General features: G+C 46.1%; 1 protein-coding gene across 25 annotated transcripts in view; it reads left to right on the top strand.

The window, feature by feature from the left end:
* KALRN (kalirin RhoGEF kinase) overlaps positions 1–27,476 on the top strand; it is a 637,031-nt gene that overhangs the window by 583,904 nt on the left and 25,651 nt on the right. For 12 of the 25 annotated variants that reach the window (XM_087861563.1, XM_045812696.2, XM_045812695.2 and 9 more), the window contains 7 exons: positions 810–887; positions 4,168–4,353; positions 4,716–4,887; positions 8,682–8,920; positions 10,569–10,825; positions 14,350–14,473; positions 15,563–15,622. In XM_087861563.1, coding sequence (XP_087717689.1) covers positions 810–887; positions 4,168–4,353; positions 4,716–4,887; positions 8,682–8,920; positions 10,569–10,825; positions 14,350–14,473; positions 15,563–15,622 — 1,116 coding nt within the window. The other 13 variants (XM_087861567.1, XM_045812693.2, XM_087861566.1 and 10 more) reach the window with 7 other exon arrangements.

The raw sequence follows: 27,476 nt of genomic DNA, 5'->3' as shown, positions 1-27,476 counted from the left end.
TCCCTAAGGGGGAAGAACTGGCTCTCAAGGACCCAGGGTCCAGGTGGAGTCCTCTCAGTGAGAGCCCCTTGTAAGCAGCTGTTCGACAGAATGGGGAATGGCGAGTAGTAATGAACACACTGAGTGTTTTTCTACAACCCGAGAATTCTGTCCTGGGACAGACCAGAGTTTTGCCCCACTCGTATTCTCCATTTGGCTCCAGTGACATGATGGGAAAGGAGTGGGGTATTTGAGTCCTCTAACATCCTTCAGAGATTCAGTGTTTCAGTGCACACTTTCATCCATGAATCCAGGTACTATTTGAGTTCAACACATAAAATATCCTGTTTTCACTCCCTCTCCTACCCCCCAAGGATTACTCCCTAAGTGAAGTCCTTTGAGACAATGTCACCATGGGGATTATTTTAAGCCAGAGAGGTTACAGACCATTCTGGCAGGTTATTTTAGGTTTAAACCTCTAATGTTTCACAAGCCAGGCTAAGCTGTTGCTTAGGCAGCCAAGAAGCAACAGAGAGAAAAAAGAAAATATGAGAAGGAAAGAGAATTGCTAAATAAAAGTGGGAAGGAGAAAAAGACTGGCTGGGTAGCGTTCTCCCCACATGTGGTCACTGATTCACATGGAACCCTGCACTGATGACCGACACCGTAACAGAAAGTCCCATACTGCTCTAGAAGTGGGAATCAGGGACCAGTGTCCTTTCCTGGAATCAGGGAGCCCCTAGGAGGTCCCTGTCTTCCAGCACAGAATTGCCCTGTTTCCTGCCCAAGTGCTCATCCCTCTCCTGAGCTGCTATTGTTCTCTCCCACAGAAAGCCGTGGAGTTAATGTGCCTTGTTCCAAAACGCTGCAATGACATGATGAATCTGGGACGCCTGCAGGGCTTTGAGGTGAGCCCTTAAGAATGCTTGGAGCCCTCTCTCTTCTGGACTTCTAGAGCCAGGGCTGTGAGGCAGCTTCCCTTTGAAGCCCTGTTCCCCGCTCCTCTTTTGCCTCCACTCACCATCTGTGCCTTCATGCCAGGCCCCTCTGGCTCATGGGCCCAGAAGATGTATCTATTTAGGATATCCAGTAATAGGGCAGTTAGAGGACGCTACAGAGCAGTCCACCACTTGGATTGGAGTCACAAGTCCAAGGGGGTTGGAAAGACCCAAAATTACTTATAACTGTGGGCCTAGCAGTGACCTCTTTGCTTTGCTTTCTTGCTTGAGACATGAGTGTGGGAAATGTGAGGGAGAGCAGGACTATGGGACGGAAGTAGCACCAGAGGGAAAATGGAACACATTTTTTTTTTTTTTTTGAGAAGGTGGTTCTTGGTCTATATAGTGGCTGGCATTTTAGTTAAATGAACATTTAAACCTTTAAAACATGTGCACATTTCTATTCTTTGAAAAAGAGAATCAAGTCTTAGGAGAAACAGCTAGATGTCCCCTGAATTTTGGCTTCAGTGAGTAACTAGTTTGCTAGGGCTGCCATAAGGAAGTCCCACAGACTGGGTGGCTGAAACAACGGAATTTATCATCTCACTTTTCCGGAAGCTAGGAGTCTGAGATCAAGTGATGGTTTCTCCTGAGGGCTGTGAGGGACAGATCTGTTCAGGCCTCTCTCCTTGGCCTATAGATGGCCATCTTCATGTTCACATGGCATTCTTCCTGTGTCTTCACACTTTCTTCCCTCTGTACATTTTTCTGTGTCCGAATTTCCCCTTTTTATAAGGATACCAGTCATGTTTGAGTAGAGCTCACCCTAAGACCTCACTTTAACTTGATTCCCTCTGTAAAGATCCTGTCTCCCAAAATGGTCACATTCTGAGATACTCCACGTCAGGACTTTAACATATTAAGGGGGGTTGGAGCAATTCAACCCATAACAGTGAACCTTTGAAGAAAAAATGGACTTTCCTACTTTAAACTTGGTAAGTGGCTGCCATTAGTTTATATCCAGACCTCATATATTAGGTACATATAATCTATTTTGGATATTAATATGATAAAAATTGAAACTGATGCAATTATTGGCTGGCATTTAATAATTGTTGAACCCCTTAGAGAAAGATGTGGATCTTCTAATCCTGTTTCCTGGTAATTCTGAAACCTAAGATTTTACTATTCCTTTCTGGAGAAAAGAAGTTCCTGGAAGTTGAGATAATAAAGAAAGTAATAGCTTTTTTTCTCCCCCCTGGCTAAATTAGGATAGAATAGAATAGAATAGAAATAAGGCAGACTGGTCTATAAGTAAATTTAGGAGATGCTACATTTAGGTTTAGGTTACTGAGTTGGATTCATGATGTTCTTGAGCCCAATTCTCTTGTCCTCCTTGCCCTCCCAGCCCTTCCCAGTGTCCCTGTGTGCCACTGCTTTGTTCCTATGACCAGGAGCTATGTGGAGGGTTTTCTTTGCTGTTTATTTTTCATAGATTCCCAGTTCTCCGTGGTAGACCTTAAGCATTAAAGCAAGGAGGGGTTTGCAGCAGAAATATACCCTGAGTTCTTACAGCTTTTCACTAGTCATACTGGATGAAGTTTTATACTTTTTCCCTTGGGGCTATGCTAGGTCTGAAGCTATTCTGAACAAGCCAAGTAATACCTTTTGCTCTTAAGCCTTGATGTCCACATGCTTCTGAGGAGGAGTCTGGCTTGAGGAGCCTGACTTTCTCTGGGTCTTTGAAGGCACTGACCACTGACAGGAAATCAGCATTTGACTGTGCTAACTCAGGTTAAGATCCATGGGAGCTGCGTTGTGCATGCACACATGTGTACACAGAAGGCCGCACACCGACTGCAAAATTATCTTCTCTTTTCAATCAAGCACCACCATCTTTTTCCATCAAGTCTCAGAGAATCTGCTTTGTATCCCTTCAGCTAATTAAGAAGGACCATGAACGTCCTTCTGTCCCTTCTGAAGTCCAGGGCTTTGGGCCTGGGAAAAGTTCGCCTCCTCACCTAGATTCTCTCTCTTTTAAATCCTCTAGCTTTCCCTTCAGTATTGGCAGGGCTGTAATTCATTTTGGTCAGGCTCTTATGTAATGTTAATAGAGCTTTTAGAGCTTTCTGGGCTAGCTGGTCACTGGCTTAATATTAACTCTGGACCAGGGTAGAGATAAGCCTGTTTGGCTGCTGACCTTGACGGTAAGGAGCCATGATTCAAGCAGAGGGCAGGTGTTTCTCGGAAATAGGAAAGAAAAATGACCCCTGCGCTGGGTACTGTTTGAAATAAGGCATCATGTGCAAAGAATTGCCCACATTTTTACTAACGTGCAGAAGTCGTCACCTGAGAGAGTATAGTTCAGAGGAGGCCCTCTGGCTGCTATCAGATATCAGGTTCTTGCTGCAGAACAGTAGGGAAAGCAAGGCTCTCCAGTCGCATCTGTGAAGACCTGCTGGGTTAGGCCTAATTCCCTTTGAAGACCTGAAAATCTCTGAAAATCGGGTTAGAAACTGTCAAACCAAACAGGCTCCACCTACATAGGCTGACGAGTGACCTGCTACCTCAGAGCATTTTAGGAAGGATCACAGGACCCAGAAAAATATCTGTCCACTTATAAAACATGGGCATCTGTATATGTTACTCCAACTGTACCTGTTGATCGGTAGAAGGGGACTGAGACTTCAGAACTAGACTAATTCTAATTAAGACTCCAACCTGAAATAATAGAAGGAGATGAGAGGAGCCCAACTCATTAGATTACTTATTGTCCTGCCTACATCACTTCCCTTGGCCACAGGTTGGCTCTAGGTTCATGGCCATAAGAGTACCCGAGGTCCCTGGCCCGCGCTTCAAGGGAGCCAAATAGGCAGCATTTCTCAGAGCTCTGAGGACAAAAAGGCTACAGGTGTCACCTACTTTCTGTTCTCCTTTTAAGAAAAAATAAGAAGAGCCAGAATAATTCCTGAATATCTTTTCAGCTAATGATTTTATCGTCCACCCTTCTTGCACTTTCTTAGGGCTGGTTCTTAGCAGTTTCCTAGCTTCTTTCCCTCCCCCACGCCAGGGCTCTGTGTCTGCCCTACCTGAATGGATGGGTCCTAATTCTGTCTCTTACTAGTGCCCTGATGCTTTTAGTGTCAGGTCTGCTGTCTGTATCCTCAAGGGGGCGGGTCTTGTGGACCCAGAAGCTTGTGGCCCCCTCCCTGTTTTTCACTTCCTTTACCCCAGCCCTTGCTTCCATCAGGGCACCCTGACCGCCCAGGGGAAGCTGCTACAGCAGGACACATTCTATGTGATTGAGCTGGATGCAGGCATGCAGTCCCGGACCAAGGAGAGGCGTGTGTTCCTCTTTGAGCAAATCGTCATCTTCAGTGAACTGCTAAGGAAGGGATCCCTCACCCCGGGCTACATGTTCAAAAGGAGCATCAAGGTAAGGCTCCCAGTGGGGATGACAGAGGGCAGGGAAAAGCCAGTTCTGGGAGCTGCTTCCCAAAGACAGAGACCTGGAGTGAGTACGGATTCAGAACCTGTCTGACAGTCTTTCAGCGAAAGAAGCTGCAGGTGTGAAGGTTAAATATTTTGAGAGAAAGAGGCTGAGTGCAGTCCTGCAGATCCTGCAGGTTCTCCAGGATCATGTCATTCACTCTGAGTCAGAAACCAAAGTATTTAGCTATTAGATCCAGGACAAAATTTTGGAAATGTCTCCTGAAATAATAACTTTGAGGAACTGTAATATGTTGATTTTTTTTTTAACCACTTAAATACGAAAAGACTCAACTTGGTTTTTTCCAGATGAATTACTTGGTCCTGGAGGAGAACGTGGACAATGACCCCTGCAAGTTTGCGCTCGTGAATAGAGAGACGTCTGAGAGGGTCATTCTGCAAGCCGCCAACGCGGACATCCAGCAGGCCTGGGTACAGGACATCAATCAAGTCTTAGAAACACAACGAGACTTCTTAAATGGTAGGTACTGGGCCTGGCTCTTAACAGGGCCATTTTCAGGGGACCCCACACCTCTGAGCTTCCTTGGGTCTGGGCTTAATGGTGACTTCATGAGCCCAGATGACATTTTATATGGATGATAAATTTGTAGTTTTTAGGAACACTTGCTTTAGAATTTTTCTGAACCAGGCTATGTCAGTGAACAGACGGAACATGAAGCCCCATCTTTCCAAAAGAAGAGCTATTCTCTTAGAGCCTAGATATAGGGTAGGTATATGCCTTGCGGCCACCACTGCCAGCTGGTAATGATTGTGGCAGAGGTCTGAGTTGGGCACATCCTCCTTGTCTTAGGTGCTGTCAGTGTCCTGTGTTTTTCCATTTGATGGCTAATAGCTGGTGTTTTCACAGGTTCTCTGGTGTTACCTAGGGATAACTGGGAGTTTGTCAGATCAGTGGTAGAGCCTACTTGAGGCTCTCTTGCTAGCCAACTTGAGCCCTTTCAAAGGAGAGGTGATCCCTAAACTCTAAATTTCAGTAATATCTTGAAACTTCCCAGAACTGCTGATTACACAGAATGTGTAGCTCTCTATGGACCCTGCAGGAGTCCCCTAACCGGCGGTGGGAACCAAAGTGTAATGGCGCTGCTACTTGTTTACATTTCTTTATTTCTTTTCACTGCTGGGGTTGTCTCCACGTTGAGCTTAGCATGTGACAGGAAGTGTACAGTTTTAAACTAGTGCTCATCTTTCAAGCTGATGCGCTCAGAAGTCTCTCTGAGCAGAAACAGAGCGGGAAGTTGAAGGCAGAATGTCACCAGAAATGAAGTTACCCCAGAGACTTACCAAGCACATATGCCTGTGTGTGCACCCATATGTACACACACATGCACACACAGACTTAGCAAGCACATATGCTTGTGTGTACACACACACGTGCACACACATATCTGCACACACAGACTCAGCAAGCACATATACCCATATGCACACACACATGCACACACAGACTCAGCAAGCACATGTGCTTGTATGTACACACATGTGCACGCACACACACAGGTCCATTGTCAAATGTGTCACCTCTTGCCAGTACTGGAATCTGGACTCTTTCAAATGGTGCAAACAGCCTTGTTGGGTGTCCAGCATCGACCTGAATGTTGTGGGGAAAGAGTAAAGGTGACATACCAGTTGAGGACCATGGGCAAGTCATGATGTTTCTCTGCGCCTCTGTTGGCTCATTTTGTGAAAAGGAGGGACAGTCTACTCTGCCTGCATTGGCGTGTGCTTTGTGTGCCTGCCAGCAGTTCTAGAAACAGGAAAACATGGCACAGCTCCCTACAATCTCAGTCTAACTGCATGGTAAGGGATTTAACACATTGTATTTATTTTAAAACATATAAAAAGAAATTATACAGCAAGATAAACATGAAACTTCAAAGCACTTTCATACTGTAAGTGTGAGAGTATTTTGGGGTCATGCGTCTTGGCCCCCCAACTGTAGAACAGTTTGATGAAAAAAAACCTTTGTGATCTCTAGGGCTCTTTTTCATTCTAAAAAGTCTAAAATTAAACACCAGCCCAGCCCTGAGGGATAGCAGCACAAGTTGTATATAGTTTACGGTTTCTGAATGTGGAACTTTGAATTAACACCTATGTTGATAAAATAATTTTATGTAAAAGGTGCACAAATATAAAATATATGCATCAAATTGCATCCTAGTAGTTAAGAATTTCTGATAGATTCTAAGCTGGAATGAGATTTTTAAGTTTATCAATTCAGTACAAAAGACAAATAAGAAAAAATTGAAACCAGCAGTAATTGAAGTACCAACAATGGCTCGCAGGTATTGAGTCCTTTCTCTGAGCCAGGCACAGTGCTAAGCATGCATTCACATGTATTGTCACATTTCATCCTCATGTCAACATGGAAAGGTGAGTCCTATCATCCTGTATTTTTCAGGTGAGGGAAAGGAGTCAGGGAGGTTAATAAACTTGTCCGAGGTCACAAAAACAGTAGGTGATAGAACAAGGGCTTGAACCCAGAACTGTACAACTTAAAATTAGACTTTTAACCACAAACTACAGTATAGTCACTGGTGGTAGGGCACACATTTATCTATGAGCTCCCTAGAAAGTAAAGCAGAGAAAGAAACAGGATCAGGCATAAGATACCATATAATCAGCCAGAAACAAACCCTCCCAGGAGATGCATAACTTCCCTGATCCTAACACCTGAATAATGCAGACTGAGACTAGTGGAAGAACAAGGACTATCTGTGTAGCTCATTTAAAAAGCCGTATTATTTTGAAACACTTCACAGTTATTACATATCACCAGGTGATACCCCAGTTCCATGTGATGGGTACCGATTCATACAGTCAGGTTGATAAGGCCTGCTTCAAAACTGTCTGCCATCTACTTAAAACTTGGAACTGTATCTCTTTGGGCATAGTCCATGATCCAGATTTTTACATGGTTCCAAGAGACCTTTCTCTTAATTATAGTGAGTTATGGAGCTATTACTGAACTAGATTATCAATACTTAAATATTTAGTGCCTACAGAATACCCTCCAGGGAGAAAGGCTGAGCTCTGGCAGGAGCCTTATACTTTGACACATTCAAGGGATAGGACTGTGATGATAGAGCAGGGCCAGCCTTTTGCTTACAGAGACATGTGCTGGCATCGCAGGGCCAATCTTTCCCTCCTGAGACTTCAAAGAGGAAGAAGGGTGGCCCTGTGTTGAGTCCTACTGAAGTACATACTTACCACTGTAGAAATATCCCTATAATTGCAAAGCCCCAGCTGTTAACCCACTTAAATATTTGTTACAGAGAATCCTGATAAAAATGACAAAAGTGGGCCAGCCCTTGAAGTCATTATTACAGAGTTTGACCTGTATGGCCTTTGCCTGGCTATCCCTCTTTAGTACTCAGGCCTTGGAACTTTCTTATCTGATACTCTATAAAACAAAGCACATATCTTTCTTCTGTCTCCTGAGTTCCACTGACTGCCCATTCTACCGATCTCCAAATTGGAGCCCTTGCCTCCTCCTCCTGTCAAGGCCGTGGCAGAGTCTGATCTCCCTCTGGAACGCCTGCTACTCCATAGCCATTCTCGCTGGCTCTACTCTGCTTGGGTCTCTTGCTGGTCATTATCTCATGGTTTCTGAATCAGCCTCTCCAGTCCCTCATCCCAACTGCCACAGATTAATGTTCTTCAGATGTGGCTCTGGGGAGAGAATTTAAAATGTTCAAGTTCATTTAACCCAATCACTTTTCATGATCTTCAGAATTACACCCAGACTCATTAGCCTGGCTTTGTAGATCTTTCAGCCATGGTACCCATAACCTCCCTTACCTGTCTCACCTCCTCTTCCTCCACGGAGATGCATGGCCTTCTGCTGCAGGTCATGTGACTCCATCCTGTTCCACAGACACACTTAGCACTTGCCTACATTCTGCAGAGTCTGAAGCGTATCACCACCCCCCCCACATGCATAGGCCCATACACCTATGCGCGTGGCACACATGCGCGTGCGCACACACACACACACACACACACACACACACACAAAGCCTTCTCTCCCTCTTTTGCACAACACTGCACCTCACATAGGGCATCACTTCATGTTTGTGTTTTCCTCATTAAGGTAGCTTTCTTAGTTCTCACAGGAGATTGTAAGTTCCTTAAAAACAAGGGTGGTGTTTTCCTCATGTAACCCTACAATGCCTGGTACAAAGCCTGTGTATAATAAGTTTCCAAATCCTGTGGGATTCCTGGAGCTTAGAGTAACTGTCTGCTCTTACCCTGCAGCCCTACAGTCGCCCATTGAGTATCAGCGGAAAGAAAGGAGCACAGCCGTGATGAGGTCCCAGCCATCCAGGGTTCCCCAAGCCAGCCCCAGGCCCTACTCCTCTGTCCCCACGGGCTCTGAGAAGCCCCCAAAGGGCTCCAGCTATAACCCACCTCTGCCACCCCTGAAGATATCTACCTCCAATGGCAGTCCAGGGTTTGACTACCACCAGCCTGGGGACAAGTTTGAGGCGAGCAAGGTAAGTGACAGCCCCCCTCACCACTCTGAGGGCGCAGCTTCTGGGCTCACTTGAGGAAGTAGCTTCTTTGTATGCTTCTCATTTGCCCAGAAACAACCCACTAAATGCAGCCAAGTCTCAATTATTTCTCTTTCTTCCCTGCAAATTGAGTGAGTTAGACCAGTTCCCTCTGCTGAGACACTCTGTGTTAAAGGGCTGTTGTCATCTGCAGAAACTCTGCAAATATAAGGAAATATTATAGTGGCAATTATGACTTCTACCAAATAGAGGAGCTGTGGTTTGGATCACCTGAAAGTCACAACTCGTGTTTGACATCTTAAAGAGATTGCCCTTTCTAATGATGAGCTGCTCAAGTAAGCTCATGGTCCTTTGCCGTCCACTGGCTGGTGCAGCAAGGGGAAGTTGCTCATCTGTGTGTGAATGGGACAGCAACCTTGGATGAGGCATTTGTCACGGATAATCCACAATTCAAACATCACCATGAGAGCAGCATAGAATTAACTGTAAACCCAGTCTACACAACTGTTTTGACCCTACAAAGTGGTAGGCATGAGAATAAACGGGACAAGTGCTAGATTAGGAATTCAGTCAATCTGGTTGCCATTCCAAATTCTGCAACTCTCTTGTTCTAGAACCTTAGCAAGTTCATTAGGCCCCAGGTGCCCGTAGATCTGTGAAGAGGAGGATTTTTTTCTTTACTTACATTTTTTTACTTACTTGTTCTGATTTTATTGTTTTATTTGTTTTATCCAACTTATTAGATGATATTGATTTTTTAACTATTAAAAACTAAAAAAAGTTTTTTTTTAAAAACTAACTGTTGATGTCTAAGTTCAATTCTGTATTAGAATAACTGTGCTGAACCTATTTCAACACATTACCTAGAAATGATTTTCTATATTAAAACCCCCTTGTGAGTTAGTTGAAGTTATATTGGCCTTTTGTCAAACTTACTGAAGAATTTCTGGCTCTGATCATGCTGTATGAGGTAGCCAGGGTTCACTAGGAAGTACAGGTCTAGAAGCAGCTTTCCTGGTGTAGTCATATGAAAAGGCCTCAGAGACAGGACCTCTTGTGTTAATGAGTACGGGCGGGACCAGAGGAGTTTTGTTCCCACTTGAGTTGGGTCAGGGTAGGTCATGGTCTTGCCATTTGAATTGGGCAAATGTCTCATTGTTACTCCTGCTTCAAAGAAGATCAGAATGTAGCATAAGACCAACACTTTTACAAAAGGAAGAAAAAATGTTTCAAAGGGTATGTCCACTTTCCCACTAGGGGGTTGTGACCCTGACCTGACCTTTGCCCCAACATCACTCTACCCAGGTGCTTATGTATCTCTGTGCCTGTGCCACACTCTTCCGTACATTAGAGGATGCTGCTGGGAAGGTTGCATGCTAGGGAGGTGGAAGGTGTTTATACCTTTCCCTGGGCTAGACAGTTCTCTACCTATTCACCCTTGATTATAGTATTATATGCAACATTGTTATAAAAAATAGATTTTCACAGCATGTTTATAGATACCATATTATTGCTCAAGATAGTCTTCTTCCTGCTATTTACCCAGCTAGTAGAAGTTTGGCCTTTCACCACGCAGTGGGATGTGAACCGGCCTCCTTGTGTCCACATCTCCCTTGCCCTTGTCTCCTAGCAGGGCGACCTGGGAGGCTGCAACGGGACCTCATCCATGGCTGTGGTCAAAGATTACTATGCACTGAAGGAGAACGAAATCTGTGTGAGCCAAGGTGAGGTGGTCCAGGTCCTCGCCGTCAACCAGCAGGACATGTGCCTGGTGTACCAGCCTGCCAGCGAGCGTTCCCCCGCGGCCGAGGGCTGGGTCCCGGGCAGCGTTCTGGCGCCCCTCCCCAAAGCCACAGCGGCAGCAGAAAATAGTGACGGAAGCATCAAGTAAGTGCCTCGTTGGCTTCCCTGGGAGAGGAGTGTGTGGATTAGAAAATCAAAACCAAACAAAGAACACAAAAAATGCAAACACATACTAGGGAATTCCTGCTGCTTATTCTCGACAGTGCCACCGGAACCAATGTTTGAGCGCTGGAACCACACGCAGCATGGGGCAGCCAGGCTGGATTGTTCCAGGCTTTTGGTGTTGTTGTTGACAGTAGTGGCTGTGGGTTGGTTTTTTTTTTTCCTTTTCATTTATAATTTTCTGTTCATTTTTTTTCCTCCCCTCCCCCATTAAGAAAAGAACCCTACTGAAACCCTAGATGACAAAAGGCATGCCTTCCGTTGCTCCATTTGACCCACCACAGGATTCACTGGACTGGACTTTATTTATATTGTATTAAGTTACTGAGATATATATATATATTTTTTTGATTGACACCAAAAAATTACCTTAGCACGAATGCCAGACCTGTATAGGTCAGAGGCCTGCTGCTTCTCCCAGGAGAAAGGGAACTTTTTGGTTGTCTGTGGCAATTCCTCTGTACAGATTGTAACTTTTTTTTTTTTAATTTCTCCCCTCCCCTGTCACTTTAATATATGTTCATGGTAATTTGTAAGATATTTCTTTTCCTTATTTTGGTTGCGAAGACCCTTCCGAACACATTCCTGTATAAAGTATTTTGCACTATTTAAAGAACCCCATATGGATGAAGTCAGGTTGTGCAATATAAATGGAGAGTCACAATGTTCATCATTGTACCTGTAATGTAACTAATAATTTTAAATGTACTATTTTAAATATGTAAAATAAATTTTCACCATGAGCATGTTTTAATGAGGCTAAAGACTAGTTGACCCTTTTTCCCCTATTTCACTCTTCTGGGAGTTTTAAATGTGCAAACTATTCTTCTTTTTTTTTTTTTTTCCTTTTTCCTTTTCTGTATTTTAGGAATCTGTTGAATACATTGGCAGTTTTTTCCAACACAAAAAAGTGCTTTAGTCACTAAAGCTGCAATACCAGCCTTTCCTTCAACAGCCCCTAGTCTGGCTCTGTCTCTAACCCCCGAGATGTGAAATGGTACAGATGGGATGCTGTCCAGCACCTTGAGGTGCTGACTGGGGTATGGGCAGTGTTTGGCTTGCACACATGCCCCCACAGCCCCGTTTGCCATGCTGCGTGGCCATCTATGGCAGAGGTGGAAGGAACTCCCCACAAGATAGCTGAACAGGGGCACCAACAGAACGGTGCTTCTTTGACCCTTTCTCTAGCTCAGGGGATGGGGCGACTGACCTCACCCTGGCCTTTCTAGGTAACCACAGGCCCAGCTGGAAATCAGTGGTGGCCTCTAAGGCACAATAGGCCCAAGCCCTTTTATTCTAAAGACATTTGCTTTTGGTACCTTTTAAGGAGCCTTGGAAATAAAGGCCATCAAAGCATTGAAATTCTTATTAGTCAGTCACCTTATAGAGCTAACTTGTCATGATTTGTGACCTGATTATCCAGGGACTCAGCACTTCTCCCCACTTTTGCATCTTTTGATCACTTTTTCATACCTTCCATGGGAGGGAAGGTAGGAGGGATGTCAGGCTGGGCCAAAGAGAACAGATCCAAATATGAATGGGTCATTCTGGTTCCTTGTCAGCCCTTCTTGCACAAGGGTTGGTGGGGGTGGAGCAGAGGCACGGACTTGAAGTGGTTGTCAGTAGTTATCAGTGAAGGACGCTCACCACACCTCCCCAGGGCCTACTATGACCACAAGAGTCAGAGTTGGTTTTGATGCCTCCAGCATAAATGTCACTGAAACCCTGTTTCCACATCAGTTCCCGGGCCTGTGGCCAAGAGATGGAAACTCCCCAAACCATGAGGACGACTCCTTCTGGGAAGAAGAATATGAAATTGAGCCTGTCCTGCCACTGATACTACTCTGAGTCTTCCTTCTGAACATTGTTTGTAACATTTCTTGTTTTTCACCAAGCGTACGGAGTGACCCAGAGGGTTGTAATGAACGTAGGAACACACCCCAGACTCATGCACGCACTCACTGTGCTGTCTACCCTAGCAGTCTTTGCAGCATGGACCTTCCTGACTCAGGTGTTCTCAGACTGCGTCAGGGATGTGGATTTTGGGGGTAAAGATATGAGGTGAATGTCTGGTGTTAACAATGATATTGTCTAAAGTTAGTTTCCATGACTGGTTCTCACTCAGGTACAGCTGGAGGGAGTTGCTGGTATGCTAGGGAACCTGCCTATTCAGGAGGTACAAGAGAAGGTCTGGCCAAGAGATTCTTGCTTTCTGATGGAGCCTCCTTCCCCCCAAAATCTGAGAACATGACTGTTATTGCTCTTTCCTATTCAGAAGGGTGATCATTGAACATGTGTGTTAGTGATAAATATTTTGGAAACACCTTCAAGACCTCCTAAACTTCCTGACATACTAGAACATTCTCCTTCCTCCTAAGTCTTATGTTTCTCCCTCTGTCCTCTTTCCCTTAATGGAGGCTCTTTTCATCAAGCTCTGTCTGCAAAGGCCTAAATTTGACAAGGAGACACTGAAGGGAGGCCAGCCTCACTTATTCCAGACAATCATAGAACTTCATCCAAATTCTGTGACCACACCCAAAATTTACGATGCCTGCCCAGGGTCACTAATGCCATTTGTGACTTGGCTTTTGGCGTCTTTGAGTCCTGACATATGTGGAACTCAAGAGCTCTGCTCTGAGCTTGTCTCTACAGGTCTGTGAAGTAGCTTCCAACCCACTTGTGGGAAGGAAGGAGTTAGAATATAGCTCCCCCCACCACCCTGAGAGCACGTAATGGGTCTTCTCCCAACAGGACAACTCTAGGACCTCTTAGGGCTCTACAGAGCTCTTTGTTCACAAATACTGAGTAATGTGGAGGACGTAGACCAAGACCAACCCTTCATCCTAAAATAACCAGATAAATGAGTGCTGTTCAACTGTGTATTAAGTCAAATGCCCTCAGAAAAAGTCCTATCTGTACTACAGTGTTTGGGAGTAGCCACAGCCCAAATGTAAATAATGAGATGAAAACCTTAAAATCATCCTTTTGGGTCTTTATAGCTGGTCCTGGGAAAGTACCAGTAGCTTATGCACTATAAAATCTCCTTCTCTTATCTTTTCTGTTTTACCCACACACACCCCCCACCTCATTCTTCCACCATACTGCTCAGGAAGGGAATTCTTCGGTCCTCTAAGGCTTCATCAGTATGATATAAAAAACTTTTCTTGGTAGAGTTCAATAACCCGGTACTCATATTTTCCTCAAGTGCTGCAGCCAGCCTTGCATATCTCTCAGGAGGGGTCAGAGCTCATCCTCACTCACTCCCTATTGGAGGGCACGATCGGGCACCAGCCACCACAGGAGCTGGCGTGCAGATTTGGGGCCTCTGCAGCTGGGGCTTGACTGGAGCACCTCACCTACTGACTCACCCGAGGGTGGCAAGCCCACCCAGCGCCTCACTTTGCCCTGACCTGCCATTTTGATTGGTGCATTTTTTGGTACAACAGGAAGTCATGTTCATGGCACACTCTACGAATGAGAAAGCGGGCGGAAGTGGAGAACACGGGTAAAAATGAAGCCACAGGGCCTCGTAAACCCAAGGATATTCTGGGCAACAAAGTCTCTGTTAAAGTGAGTAAGGTCTTCCAGAGCTGCGTCCCACCTCTCACCTACTCCCACCCTGCAGCATCTCACGAGGCAATTTGGGTGGATGGGGAATTTCTTTTTCCCGGTGTGGGGACCAGAGGGGAAGTAGTTTAGCAGGATTTTGCATGCAAGATCAATTTATTTTTCATTTTTTATTTCTCCTGGCAACTTCAATTCAAATAAGTAAGTATCTTTTTTTTCTTTTATACCTTTCTCTGTATACTGTGCACATGTTTTATAACAAAATTACCTGCAGCATTATTCTCGTAAAAATGCAAGATGCTTGATTCATACTAAAGTTCTCAAAGCTGCCCATTCAGTGTCCTAGGTTTGAAAATACATGCAGGGTAAGGAGATTAGGGGTACTTGCCAAACCTCCAAGCCTGTGAAGTCTGAGGCCACTATGGCCTGGGTAAAGTTTCATTTCTTTTCCCCAGAATTCAGTCGCCATCATTTTCAGGCCTGCACATGGGCAGGGAAGGGGAGGCACATTGGCAAAGCCCACATTACCGGTTTGTAATAATCCACCTCTTACTATGAACCCACTGATTCTAAGCTTCAGCAGACCCTTGTTGCCCCCCTGCCCCCATCTTGAAACGATGTGATCTGTTTTCTTTACATTGGGCCCTCTGAAAAGATCTGACTCTGCTGATGCCAAACATCGTTATAATGTGTGATTCTCCACCTGGTACTTTTTCCCCTCCCTGAGCAAAATAAAAACGTCCTTCTTGGGGAAAAGAAATTGTATTCCCTTCTTCACCCTCCTCGGGGAAGTCCAGCCTCACAGAAGACAAGAGTTTAAATTCTACAGCACTCATGCTTCATGTGGTTGCTTCTTCCACTGCTGTTTCCTGTAAGATGTGTGGTGGCACACGATCCCAGCCTCCCCCACCCTGAAAAGAGCGTGCTGCCTCCCTGGGTGATCAGCTCCCCCACGTTAGAAGCACCTGGTTTTTTTCTCTGCCCAGTTTCCCATTGCTCATGCCTTTCTGAAGTTCTCCTCCCTCTCCAGCAAAAGCTGCCTGTGTTCTAACTGTGTTCTCTTTCTTCCCCCTCCTCATGCTGCCCTTCAAGGAGACGAACAGTTCCGAGGAGTCAGAGTGTGATGATCTTGACCCTAATACTAGCATGGAGGTAGAAGCAGCTATTGTTGTCCTACTTGCTATAATGATTGTCTTCTTAAATGTGTTCTATAACAGTGACCTTGCTGAAGTGACCGGTCGGTCAAGGATAAATGTGAGAGCATCTCTGGGTGTCCCCTGCCAACTTAAAAACAAAACAAAACAAAAAACATTGATTCAGCTCAGTTTTTATAGAAACCTGGACCTAGATATTTAAAAAAAAACAAAAACAAAAAAACAAAACTTCTTGTTCTCCTGAATGCTTACTTAATATTTCCTTCTTTGGTGGGTATGGCTTTGTGTAGAAAATATCCAACTTCATTATTGAAAACTAGAGCACTTTTTTTTTCCCATGGAAAATGGCATTATGAAGAGTGGCCAATTCCCAGCTGAAAGACAGGAACCCTTTTAGTTTTAGTTTCTCCGTCTTTTGTTTCTCCTTCCTCTCTCTCTCTTCCCTCTTTTTCTTTCCCCTTTATCCTCTTCATCTGGCTCTTCTACTAAACCCCCTCCTCCCTCGAGGCTCCGGCAAACTCACAGACTAGGTGTGGTCTGGTGGGTGATCCGCTCCCTAGTCACTGTATGGCTGGCTGAGAGCAAATGAGTGATGGTAGCAACTCCAGGACCCCCCTCAGCTTGGCCCCAGGGCTCCTGGGTGGCGGCTGTCCCACTGACAAGTATAAGAAGCCCTGGGAATGGCCTCCCTTCTGTAACCTTAGCAGTGGTCTCTCTAGAGATGGGGAGACTGAAACATCGTCAGGGGCCTTTCTTACACTGTGGGGCTCCAGGGGTGTGGGAGTGGAACTAATACCCCACCAAGAACATTGAATCAACTTCCAACCCCTTCTTGGCTAGAAACTATCTCGGGTTAGAGAAATAGGACTCCTATATGGCTTGCCACTGAGTGACAACCCTCATAAATTTACAAGCCCTAGACAATTAGAGAAAACGTGGGCCTGGCTTTCCCTCCATTTTGTCTTTCAGAGTAAATGGAAATGTTTTTCTCCAAATCTGTGTTCCCATCACGAGTAATGGATAAAAGTTTAGAGATTTTCTCTAAATACAAAATAAAGAGCATTTTTAAAAATCTTTTTCTTTTTAGAGACCTAAGCTTTTCACTTAACTGGATGGACTTTTATTATTCTTATTGTCATTTGACCAAATCCCAAAGAAATCCACCTCCATATTAAGTCAACCACCAGAAAACCCAAGAAAGACCATTCTGCCCAAGAAGGAGTAAGTCAGCTGTGGAAGATGCCAGTTGCGTTGAATCAGATCAGAGACAGTGGTTGTAAGTAGGCGTTCTGCCAGGATACCATGGTCGCCTGTGGGTGTGGGTATTGCCACAGAGCTAAATCCAGCAGATGTGGGTCAATGCAGTGCTCCACTGTGGGAGGAAGTGGGTATGGCACTCGTAGCCTAAATGTATCCTAGAGAATGAGGAAGCCAGGGGAAAGTTCTGGCTCTGCTTTCCCTGTGTTTCGTAGGTTAGGCCCAGCTCCCGTGGAGCCCACACCCATCAGTTTGTAGACCACTGGTGACCCCTGTATCTCCAGGTCTAAGTTTCGCTGGCCTGTATCACAGATGTCACCTGCAAGTAGAGGAAGTCCAGGCAGAGGGAGGAACAAGCCAGGTATTTGTGATCTAGAAGGCAGCTTGGGACCTTTTTCCGCTCAGGTGGAATGGGGAGAGAAAAGTGGCTTTCCCACGCTGCTCTTTAACGCAAGAAGTGGGCACAGAGCCGTGTGGGGCCAGGTGAGCAATGCAAACGGAGGAACTTAACTGATGTAATCGGATGCTCCATTCTATGGTTAGATAAGCAAAAGCACATACACACAGACACACACACACACACACACACACACACACACACACACACACACGCATGCGGTAGCCCTGCTTTGTGAATTGAACACATTTCTAAGGTCCTTATTCATCCAAGGCTTGCAGCCCTTGCATAGACTGAGTGAGATGGGTCCCAGGGAGGTGCCTTGGGATGCATAAGCAGAAGCATTAGGATGTTCGAGCGGAATGGAGGAAAGCCATGAATTGTGTTGATGCATGTCTAGAAAGTTTTCAAACACAATACTTGAGGCAGACATTTCAGTTAACTGGCACTGTTGAGGGGGCCTGTGGTTAGAAACCAGCCAAATATTCTGGTCAGTCCAAGGTTTCTGTAGGAGGTGTGCATGTAGCCTCTTCCGTATATTCGATACAGACCCTTTTAGGTGCCAGTGAGCTCTCGGGCAGCGTATGGCCATATTAAAGTTAACTCAGCACATAAGCAGGTGCTGAGGGAAAGCGAGCATCTTGGCACTGCTGGCTTAGAGTTTCCAGACACAGATAACAAATGAGACATAGAAAGTCAACCTGTTCGACATGAACATGAGTTGAAAATTTTCCCACCGGGTAGGTAAGTAGAACTTCATTGCGATATTCATTGCAGAGGAGGAAAATGGCCAGGGGTGCACAGTAAAGAGCGTTTCCTTAAAAACCCAGCTTGAGAAGCAGGTGGCCTCCTGAAGCCTCTAGCTGTTCATCGGTCATCTGGGGCATCATTACAGGCCCAGCCTGGCCCCAGCCTCACTCTGATCTTCTGAACCCGAGCACTGTGGTGTGCATTGTCTGGTTGTGCACAGCGTGTCCCTGTGCCCTCGTGAGCTGTGCTGCCACCCCCGTGGCTTCTGCCACGAACCCCTGTGCCTGCGGCCCCAGCCACCACACTGGCCACCCACCCAGCACTCTGCTCCACGCTGTCTGGATGCTAGTCTAGCCCTCTCGACTGTTGACCCTTGACCTGCTGCCTGCATGTTGATTCCCATCCCAGCTGTAGTTAGGCTCTTTTTCCTGCCTTCACACGTCTATCACTACCAAATTCGTTACTTTACTTTTTCTCCATGGGCGGGTTGAAGGGTCCCTTTAAGGAGCAGTTTCCTTGCGGTCTTTGCTTACAGACCAGCTGCTTGCTACCCTCAGGGTTGGCGTATATCCGACCATACCGTTTCATGGAGGATTACAGACACCTCCTTGGAAGCTAATTAAGAGGAAAAATGAAGCACCCTGAGTCCTAGGAATCTGATTTTCAAAGCTTTCCAAGAACACCCAGCTATGTAGAAGGAGGCAGTTCTGCTCTAAGGTATCCACCCTTTGTCTTGCCCTACGGAGAAATGCTTGTGAAGTCTCAGAAGCCCCCACACCCCGCCCCCAGCACCCAAGCCCCAGCACCAGCGGCTGCAAGATCGGCTCCCGGTCTACAGATCTCTCGTGGTCTGGCAGCCCCCTCGCTCTGCCGATCCACGACCACACCTCAGAACTATTCTAGAAATGGCAAGGGTCTGTCCATAGTTCACCTTACGTTGTCTTGCGCTGATTACATGTTGGAGGCTGGTGGAGAAGAGGATATTATATGTAAGAGAAATGTTTCTACATGGAGGAAGAATCCAATTAGGCTGGAAATCAAACTCTAGTCTGTACTGTTTTCCAGTACAGCTTAGACTGCTGACCGCATTTTCTTGATGAGGACTGCAGGTGTGATGGTGGGCCGAGCATCGCAAGCCCACCGGCCAGCTTCTCAGGCCTACCCCTGCCCAGTGTGTGCATGGACACCCAGGCTGGAGCCAGGGCTCAAGGGCTCAGGCTCGCCATCCACCCTCTGAGCCAATGCCCGCCTCTGAGAAGTCTGGATCCTCCCTGAGCTGTCCCAGATTTCTCGTAGGACCCAGCTAGGCAGGTTCCCATACCCATGCCATCTCGGAGAGTTGTCTGAAAGTGTTGAGACTTGGGGTTTTGCCCCTGCCCTCCCGCCCCAGAACTGCCACATGCCTACATATGCTGGAGGAGGAAGGCCTCAACCAGCCTCTCAGACTTGGGCCTTCATCTTCAGGGATAAGGTTTCTCAGTCCAGCTTTTATGTCAAGCCCAATTAAATAAATGCATCTTAATTTTAAAACAAAAGGCCAATGCCACTTTTAGCAGAGAACATCAATCCATCAAAGCAAGAGGTTGTCACGATTCCAAAAATGCTCCATCTCTGCCCCAGTCATTTAACAAGGAGCCAGCCTCATCCGCGGCGCGGACAAAATGCAGACCTTACCCCCGGTCATTATGCTGGCTGCAAGACAGTTAGCTCAGGGGGTTCCTTTCTGCCTAGGAGCAGGGGTGGGGTCTTGTGGGAGAGCATTCTGAGAAATGAGGGAGAGAAAGCACTTGGAAAGGCAAAGCTACACCGGAAGGAAGTTTCCAGTCAGGGTAAGAATCCTAGACTTTCAGAGTTGACAGAAACTTAGAAACCTTCAGTTAACCCCACCCCCTTCATTTATTTACTTTCTATTGTGGTAAAACATACATAACATAAAATTTACTCTTTTACCCATTTTTAAGTGGCATTAAATACCTGCACAATTTGTGCAGCTGTCGCCGCTATGCATTTCCAAAACTTTCTCTTCATCCCAAATTGAAACTGTACCCGCTGAACAATAACTCCCCATTCCTCTCCGTCCCCCCAGCTCCTTCAAAGACTTTTAGAGGAAGAAACTGAGGCAGAGAAGTTGTACCTTTCAGTTTGAAAATGAGAAGGTGCCCCGAGGGCAGATTGTGGCTTTCCCTGGCCATCACTCCCTCACCTCCACCATCCTGCTCCCCTCTTCGGGGGGGGGGGGCTGTTCCCTCATCTCCAGGTTGTTTTTGATCTAAAACACAGATCCTGGAAGACGAGAAGACCTGCCTTCCAGTGCCAATTTTTCTGTGTGGATTTGTTATTCAACTTCCAGCCCAACAAAGAGGAATATCATTTCTGCCCATCCCAGCTTTCCAGAGCTAAAGTATGACTTAAATAAAAATCACACAAAGATAGGGCACCTGGCTGACTCCATCGGTAGACCATCCGACTCTCGATATTGGGGTCGTGAGTTCAAATCCCATGTTGGGGGTAGAGATTACTTTTTAAAAAATCACACAAAGCTGTACCGCGTGGAAAGAACGCCGGAACAGGAGTCAGAAAACCTGAGTTGCAGTCTGGGTACTGTCAGCTGTGAGGCCTGGAGCCACTTAGCCGTGCGGAGCCTCAGGTTCTTTGAGAGGTCGCACAGCTCAAGGGTGCAGGTGTTTATGATGCAGTGTGGAACGCTTTGAGCCCCGCACAGGTGTGTGATAGTGGCCAACTAGAGACCATTTGCTCTCCTAAACTTCTAACTGAAAACACTGAGACCCTTCAACAGAAGAAGTCAGAGATTCTATGCCTTGACGCTGAAATTTGCTTCGAAGGACGTGTGCCAGGAATGGCCTGGGTACATTTACTCCTGAGATCGGCCTGGAATGTCCACTCCCAGCCCTGGAAGGGTTTGCGTGGCCAGAGCTGACCCTTCTTTCCTTCCCTACACCCACAGTTCCCCAGCCCCAGCTTCTTCATCTTGAAAGAGCTAGCCTGCTGCTCCCACCTCAGCTGCTTTGGCTCCCTGTCCCAGATTCACAGCTTCAAAATAACATGGCCAGACAGATGGAAGGAAACTTTTACACCCCTAGTCAGGTGACTGACCTCCTGGCATCGTCAGTGTGTTTCCACTGATGCCTGTTAATGCATTATATAAAAAGAAATTTTTTATGAAAAGAACTCTTTGGAGAAAAGAAAGCGAAGCATCACATTCCTGTCTTTTTATTTTTACAAAATATTTTCTTTGTAATATATCTGATGGGTTTGGCCTGGAGACTCACTCTTGCTGCTTGGCTTTGTTCTGACTTAACAGATTGATTTATATTCTGCTGCGAAGGGAAGGGCACTTAGCTTGCCGAAGCTGGCATGGCTCTCTCCTGGGAGGATTACAAGGAAATCTTCCACTGCATATTCACATCTGTTATGTTTTCTGTTCCTTCCAACAACTCTGCAAAGATGGGGTTTTCTTACCCTCCTAGAGGAAACAGGGTCAGAGAGGTCATGGTCACACAACCAACAAAAAGAGCAGGTCTGGGGCATCTAGCCGGCTCAGTCAGTAGAGCATGCAACTCTTGGTCTCAGGGCCATGAGTTCAAGCCCCACGTTGGATGTAAAGATTACTTAAAAAAAAAAAAAAAGTGAGAGAGAGAGAGTTGGTCTTGATTGTGGTGCATTGAGAGGCCAAACCTAGCCTGTTATGTGGAGGAGGTCTGCTCAGTGAGGCTCAGGTACTTTCTTAAGAAGGTTCAGGCCCTCCCTTGTTGCACATCTGCTTGTTGGAGGAGAATTTCTTCCTCAACAACTTTTTAAATCCCTTGACAGTGGGGTGATGACTTGGCCTCACCCACACCCTTCCCCGGTGACTCAGGAGTCCAGCCAAAGAAGCCAAGAAAGGAGATCCGATCACATGGGAGAAATGTCTGAATCGATTTCTCAGGCCAGTACAGTCACTCAGCACCCCCAGTCATGTGTGTCCTGTGGCACTCTCACCCTAGTCTGGAGGCCTCACCCGTCTCATTTATGTTGTCCATTAATGAGATTAGGAGGTGCCATTGACCCAGGAGAAGTTGCTCTAAGAGCAGCTATTAGAGAAGCAAAAGCCACCACCTCCCTCCCCACCCCTGTGCTGTCAAGGTTTACCTACAGGCTCACTCAACGTGGTATCCTAGTCAATTCAATTTATCAAAAGTGAATAACTCAAAAAGCATTTCAGTGAGTACAATGGAGAGCCAACAAATTACATAAAATCAGGTCCCATGCTTAAGAAGCATGCAGTCACGTAGGGAGAGGCAGGTTTGATTAAATGTAGATATTACACAGCAAACTTTACAATGTGCTCTGTTAAAAGGCAAGGGGCCATGCATTTATTCATTCCATGGGTATTTACACACCCGCTCAGGCACTGGGCTAATAGCAGCAGCTAATACTTATCAGTCTTCCCTATGTACCTGGCTCTGCTGAGTCCTTTCCTCCTAACAAGGTCAATACATAGGTACTCTTATCATTATTTCTGTTTTACAGACGAGAAAACTGGAGCACAGAGAGAGAGGTTAAGTAACTTCCCCAAGGTTGTGTATTCACAGCCTGTGTACCTAGGAAGCACGATCATTGGCTTCATGTGATGGCAGTGTATGGGTTGGGTGGACTACTAGGATGTAAACAGTCTTGCAGAAGGGTAAAGTGGGAAGAGAGAGCATGAGCAAAGGGCCTGAGGTATAAAAGTACATGGCACATTTTGAAAAGAGTATGGTCTGGGTAGCTGGGGTTTAGGTATGTGAGAAGAACTGTCGGAGACAAAGCCTAACAGATGACTTGGGACCAAATGATGAGGGTCTCGAGAAACTTACTGGGAAGCCTGGACTTGACCCAAGGGATGACGAGAGCAAAAGTAGGTTTTTTAAGCAGAGTCCATGTGTTTCAATAGGGAGAAAGAATATTTTTTTAAGATTTTATTTATTTGACAGAGGGAGAGAGCACAAGTAGGCAGAGAGGTAGGCAGAGAGAGAGGAGAAGCAGGCTCCCCGCCGAGCAGAGAGCCCAACGCAGGGCTCGATGCCAGGACCCTGGAATCATGACCTGAACTGAAGGCAGAGGCTTAAGTGACTGAGCCACCCAGGTACCCCGGGAGAAAGAGAATCTTAAGCAGGCTCCATGCCCAGCGGGGAGCCCGATGCAGGGCTCTATCTCACAACCCGAGATCATGACCTGAGCCTAAAGCAAGATTTGGAGGCTTAACCGACTGAACCATCCAGGCGCCCCTCATTCTGCACCTTAGAAAGGTAGTTGACCTGAGTAAGCAATGGTGGCTCAGGCAGGTCTGTTGGAGGGCTGTCGCAATAGACCTAGTGGTAGATGAACAAGAGTAAAAAGTAAAAGAAGTTTTGGGGGTAGGAATATGAGGAGGGTCAAATCATTAAAGGATGAGCCCCCAAAGTATTCATCCATAAAGCCTTTATCCAAGGTCAAGATCGTGACTTCCAAGTTGAACATGTGATGTATAAAAAGGAAGTTGTAGCAGCACCTCTCACCCCAGTCCCTTCGGAACAGACCTGCAGGCTCCTGAGAGACAGGAGACCCATGCATGCCCAGTAGTAAACCACCTGCTCCGATGATTTTGTGGGATGGGCGGTGGATTTTTTTTCATTATTATGTTAAAAGTCATATTTTTATCCTTTTTATTTTCAAGGACACGCCAAATGGTCTCTAACCAAAATAGGAGGGGTGGGAAGAGGAGTCGGACTAGAAATCCCCATAAAACAGCTCATGTTTGACACATGAACATTCAGAGACCTGTACCCAACAGCCAGCGCTTACACATTCTTCTCAAGAACACACACAACTTTTCTCAAAAATCGACCATGTGCCAATAACGCAAGTCTCGTCAAAAATCAAGGAATGAGTATCCCATAGATCAACGCCTCCAACCACCATGCCATGAAGTTAGAAACCAGTAATAAAATAATTTTTCAAACTTACACATTTGGAAATTTTAAAACATTTCTATCACAACCAGGCCAAAGGGGGAAAAAAGGCAAAGCTGAAGAAGAGAAGACTTAGAACCAGACAGTCATGAAAATGCTCGGGAAGTAAGGTACTTCAAAGACAGTGCGTTGCTGTTTGGGATTGCGTTGCATTGCCGTACTTTGTGTCTTGCGGCTTGCTTTGTGTCCATTTAGAGATAAGCGGAGGTAGGGGTATTTTCTAAACATTTAGAAAACCGTGTCTTGTTTGGCCAGATTAAAAACAGAAGGGTTCAACCTCCAAACCAGAGATCATACCTAAATTTTTATCAATTGGTTTTGGCCACTTTGATTCCTTCCGCGTTCTAGATGCGTAGTTTTGAACTGCGTTTTGTGACCTGTGGTGAGGGATTCGGAAAAAATGGGGTGGGGTGTTCTCCTTCTGGAGTCAGTTGACACCTGGTTTTCTAGACAAGGATTTTGTCCTCACTCTCAGGACATGGGGCCAGAATCTTGGACATTGGTAAGAAAAAGAGACTCAAGATTTCTTCAAAACTCAGCTGGTTGATTTTACCTATAATTCTTTCCCGTCACCTTGCTGCCCTCCCGTTTTGAAGAAAACAGTTGGAAATCTCTCCAGAAGGAAGAACCTAAGTTGTTGGTGGACCACATTGTGGCGGCTCCTTTCTCCCTCCAGGAGGAAGCGCGACCACCTGCCTCCCTCTGCTGTTCAAATGAAAGCAGATTCCCAAGCCCGGTCTCTACCAGCCTCGCCCGCTCAGGTCTGCGTCTCCCGGAGACAGAACACGTGCATTTTATACGACAGTGTCATCTGGCTTCCGCTACCACATCCATTTCGATCCCAGATCCCTCCTCTTTCCCATCTACCGCTCCCCACGGACTCTCGAACTGTTTCTAAAGAAGGAAAACATTAGCTTTCAAGACATATGTGCAGCTTCTGATTACCCCTTCCAGCCCCAGCTGGTATCTCAGGTGTCAGCACACGCCAACAGCAGTCATTAGACAAGGTGGTCAGAAGGCCTCGATTCTCATCTACTAATTGGGTGAGTTAATTTGATTCAACAAATACTTGGCCTTCTGCTATGTGCAAGATGCTATGTTAAGCAGCACGACTTCATGGTGCAGAAAACACGTAAAAGGGTTACTATCTTCAAAGGGTTCGTGAGTCGGGTAGGGTAATAGCATGCAGGGAAGATGTCATGATAGACGGAAGCACGTGAGCAAAGCCATAGGTACCAACCTCGGGAAGAGCAGGGAGGAGGAAAAGATCACTACCGGCTAACTCTCAGGCATGGACTGTGATGAGATTCCAGAGCAAGTCACGTTCCAATTGATGGAAACAGAAAACACTTCAAGTTCATGGCAAGACATTTCCTCAACTCCCACCAAATTAGGATCCCACTCCTTGATTGATTGATTGATTCATTGATTGGATTTGACAAATACCAGTGGAGCCCTTATGTGCCAAGTATTGTTCTAGACTCCAAGGCAGTAACAATGAACAAGAACATGGGCCTTGTAGTCCCAGGGAACCGTAGACAAATACATAGGCCGATCCACTGCAATGGGAGGAGGCTGTCGCGACCCTCCTCCTGTCCATATTCCAACTTGCTTCAAAGTAGAAAGAGGAAAAATAAGGGAGGAATCTTCCATGAGCGTAATCCAGAGTCAAAGTTAGAAAAAGCATTAGGGGCGCCTGGGTGGCTCAGTCAGTTAAGCGACTGCCTTCAGCTCAGGACATGATCCCAGGGTCCTGGGTTCAAGCCCCACATCGGGCTCCCCGCCCAACGGGGAGCCTGCCTCTCCCTCTCTCTGCTGCTCCCCCTGCTTGTGCTCTCTCACTCTCTGTCAAATAAATAAATAAAATCTTAAAAAAAAAAAAAAGAAAAAGAAAAAGCATTTGCATGGACTTCAGCCAGGCTCTTGGTCCTTGCTAGAGGAGTTTAAAGGGGAGGACTAGGTAGAGACGGGATGGAGAGCAAGGTTGGGGAGCCAAAGTAGGCAGGGAGACCTCTGACAGCAGGGACAAAGTGTCACAGTGCTTTTCCAACACCTTGCCTGTGCATGGGACGCTATGGTGGAAGGAGCACTGTGTGAGCTTACATGCACTCCCCTGTCTCATCTGGAAACGGGAACAAATAACACCTGCTCGGCACATCCTCCCAGAGTCTGGGATGAGCGAATGAAGGAGTCTGTGAGTGGATTATGCCAACTATATGATGTTACACAAATCCCTGGTGTTATTACCATTATCGGCAACGCTTGAGCCGGCCAAGAGGCAGAGGGGTGAAGACTGATGCCTTCCACAAGCCCCTTCCAGAGAGAGAACCTGCAAGTAACCCTTGTTGGCAACCTTTCTCTCCAACCTCCTGCTAAGTCTACATCCAAATTAGGAAGATTTGCTGTTTAAATGATGTATGTGTTTAATAATATCCTGAATGCAATTGAGAGTAATAGGAAAGAGAAATAAGGCAAGAAATTCCCTACGCAGCAGTTTGGGGTGCTGTTTTTTTTTGCTTTTTTTTTTAAGTATTACCACAGTGCAGATTTATGAAACCCCACTTGAAATGTTATAATGTAGGAACGGGCCGTTTGTCTCCTCCCTGTCACTCCTGGCATGTAATCACTGTCTTACACCCTTGTGGATTCCCATCAGGATGGGAAATACAGGCCACTAGACAAAGCTGCAGCATTCCCAAATGGTTTCTACCCTGAAGCCTTGACAGGGGAGGTGGGACGAGGGAGAAGGCAGTGCTCCGTGTCTGTCGAAGGCTGGTCGTTAACATCGGCCAGGCACTATCCTGGACGCTGTGCAGAGGCCACTGAATTCTCTCTTACCCACCAGACTTTTGGCCCAAAGAGGGTGGTGAGCATGTCTGCCTTGCTCAATGCTGCCACAACCAAGGGGCAGCTCAATAAATCTTGATTGGAACAAACGAGCCCTTGTGTCAAACAAGCTTTCAGGTGGGCACCGTTACCCCCAATATACAGCTAAAATGGAGGCCTAAGCTGCTTAAGAATGTTGTCCAAGACAAGAGAGTGTGTCTGGCTTGGGGTCTGGATACTATGTGCTTTGTCCGTTCCTGGAGTTGATATTTCCTCCGGAGTGGAACTCCTGCGAACCTCCTCTCTCAGACGCAGTGGATTTTATTGTGTTTTCATCACTTTCCCCAAGTTTGCTTTCCATCTGTGTTTGGACACAGAGTCTGATCAAATATTATTAGTCATATCCCCCAAAGTAATTATTTTCTAGAGCGCATGGACCTAGCTCCAGATTCTGTTTATAAGCCATCTCCGAATCTTGGAAGAACTGGAATGAGGACAAAGGTCAAATACTCATTCAAACAACATGTATTAAATGTCCATTTTGCAGAAGCCAGGCTGGGAGCCTGAGGTCCAAGAAAAACAACAGCTCCGGTCCTGAAGGAACCTACAGTCTAGTAGCTCGGACTGCCTTT

This window comes from Ursus americanus, chromosome 4 (genome assembly GCF_024610735.1).
Source record: "Ursus americanus isolate L20-20 chromosome 4, mUrsAme1.1.p, whole genome shotgun sequence".
NCBI classification, from domain to species: Eukaryota; Metazoa; Chordata; class Mammalia; order Carnivora; family Ursidae; genus Ursus; species Ursus americanus.
This window is presented reverse-complemented; position numbering and strand designations above follow the sequence as displayed.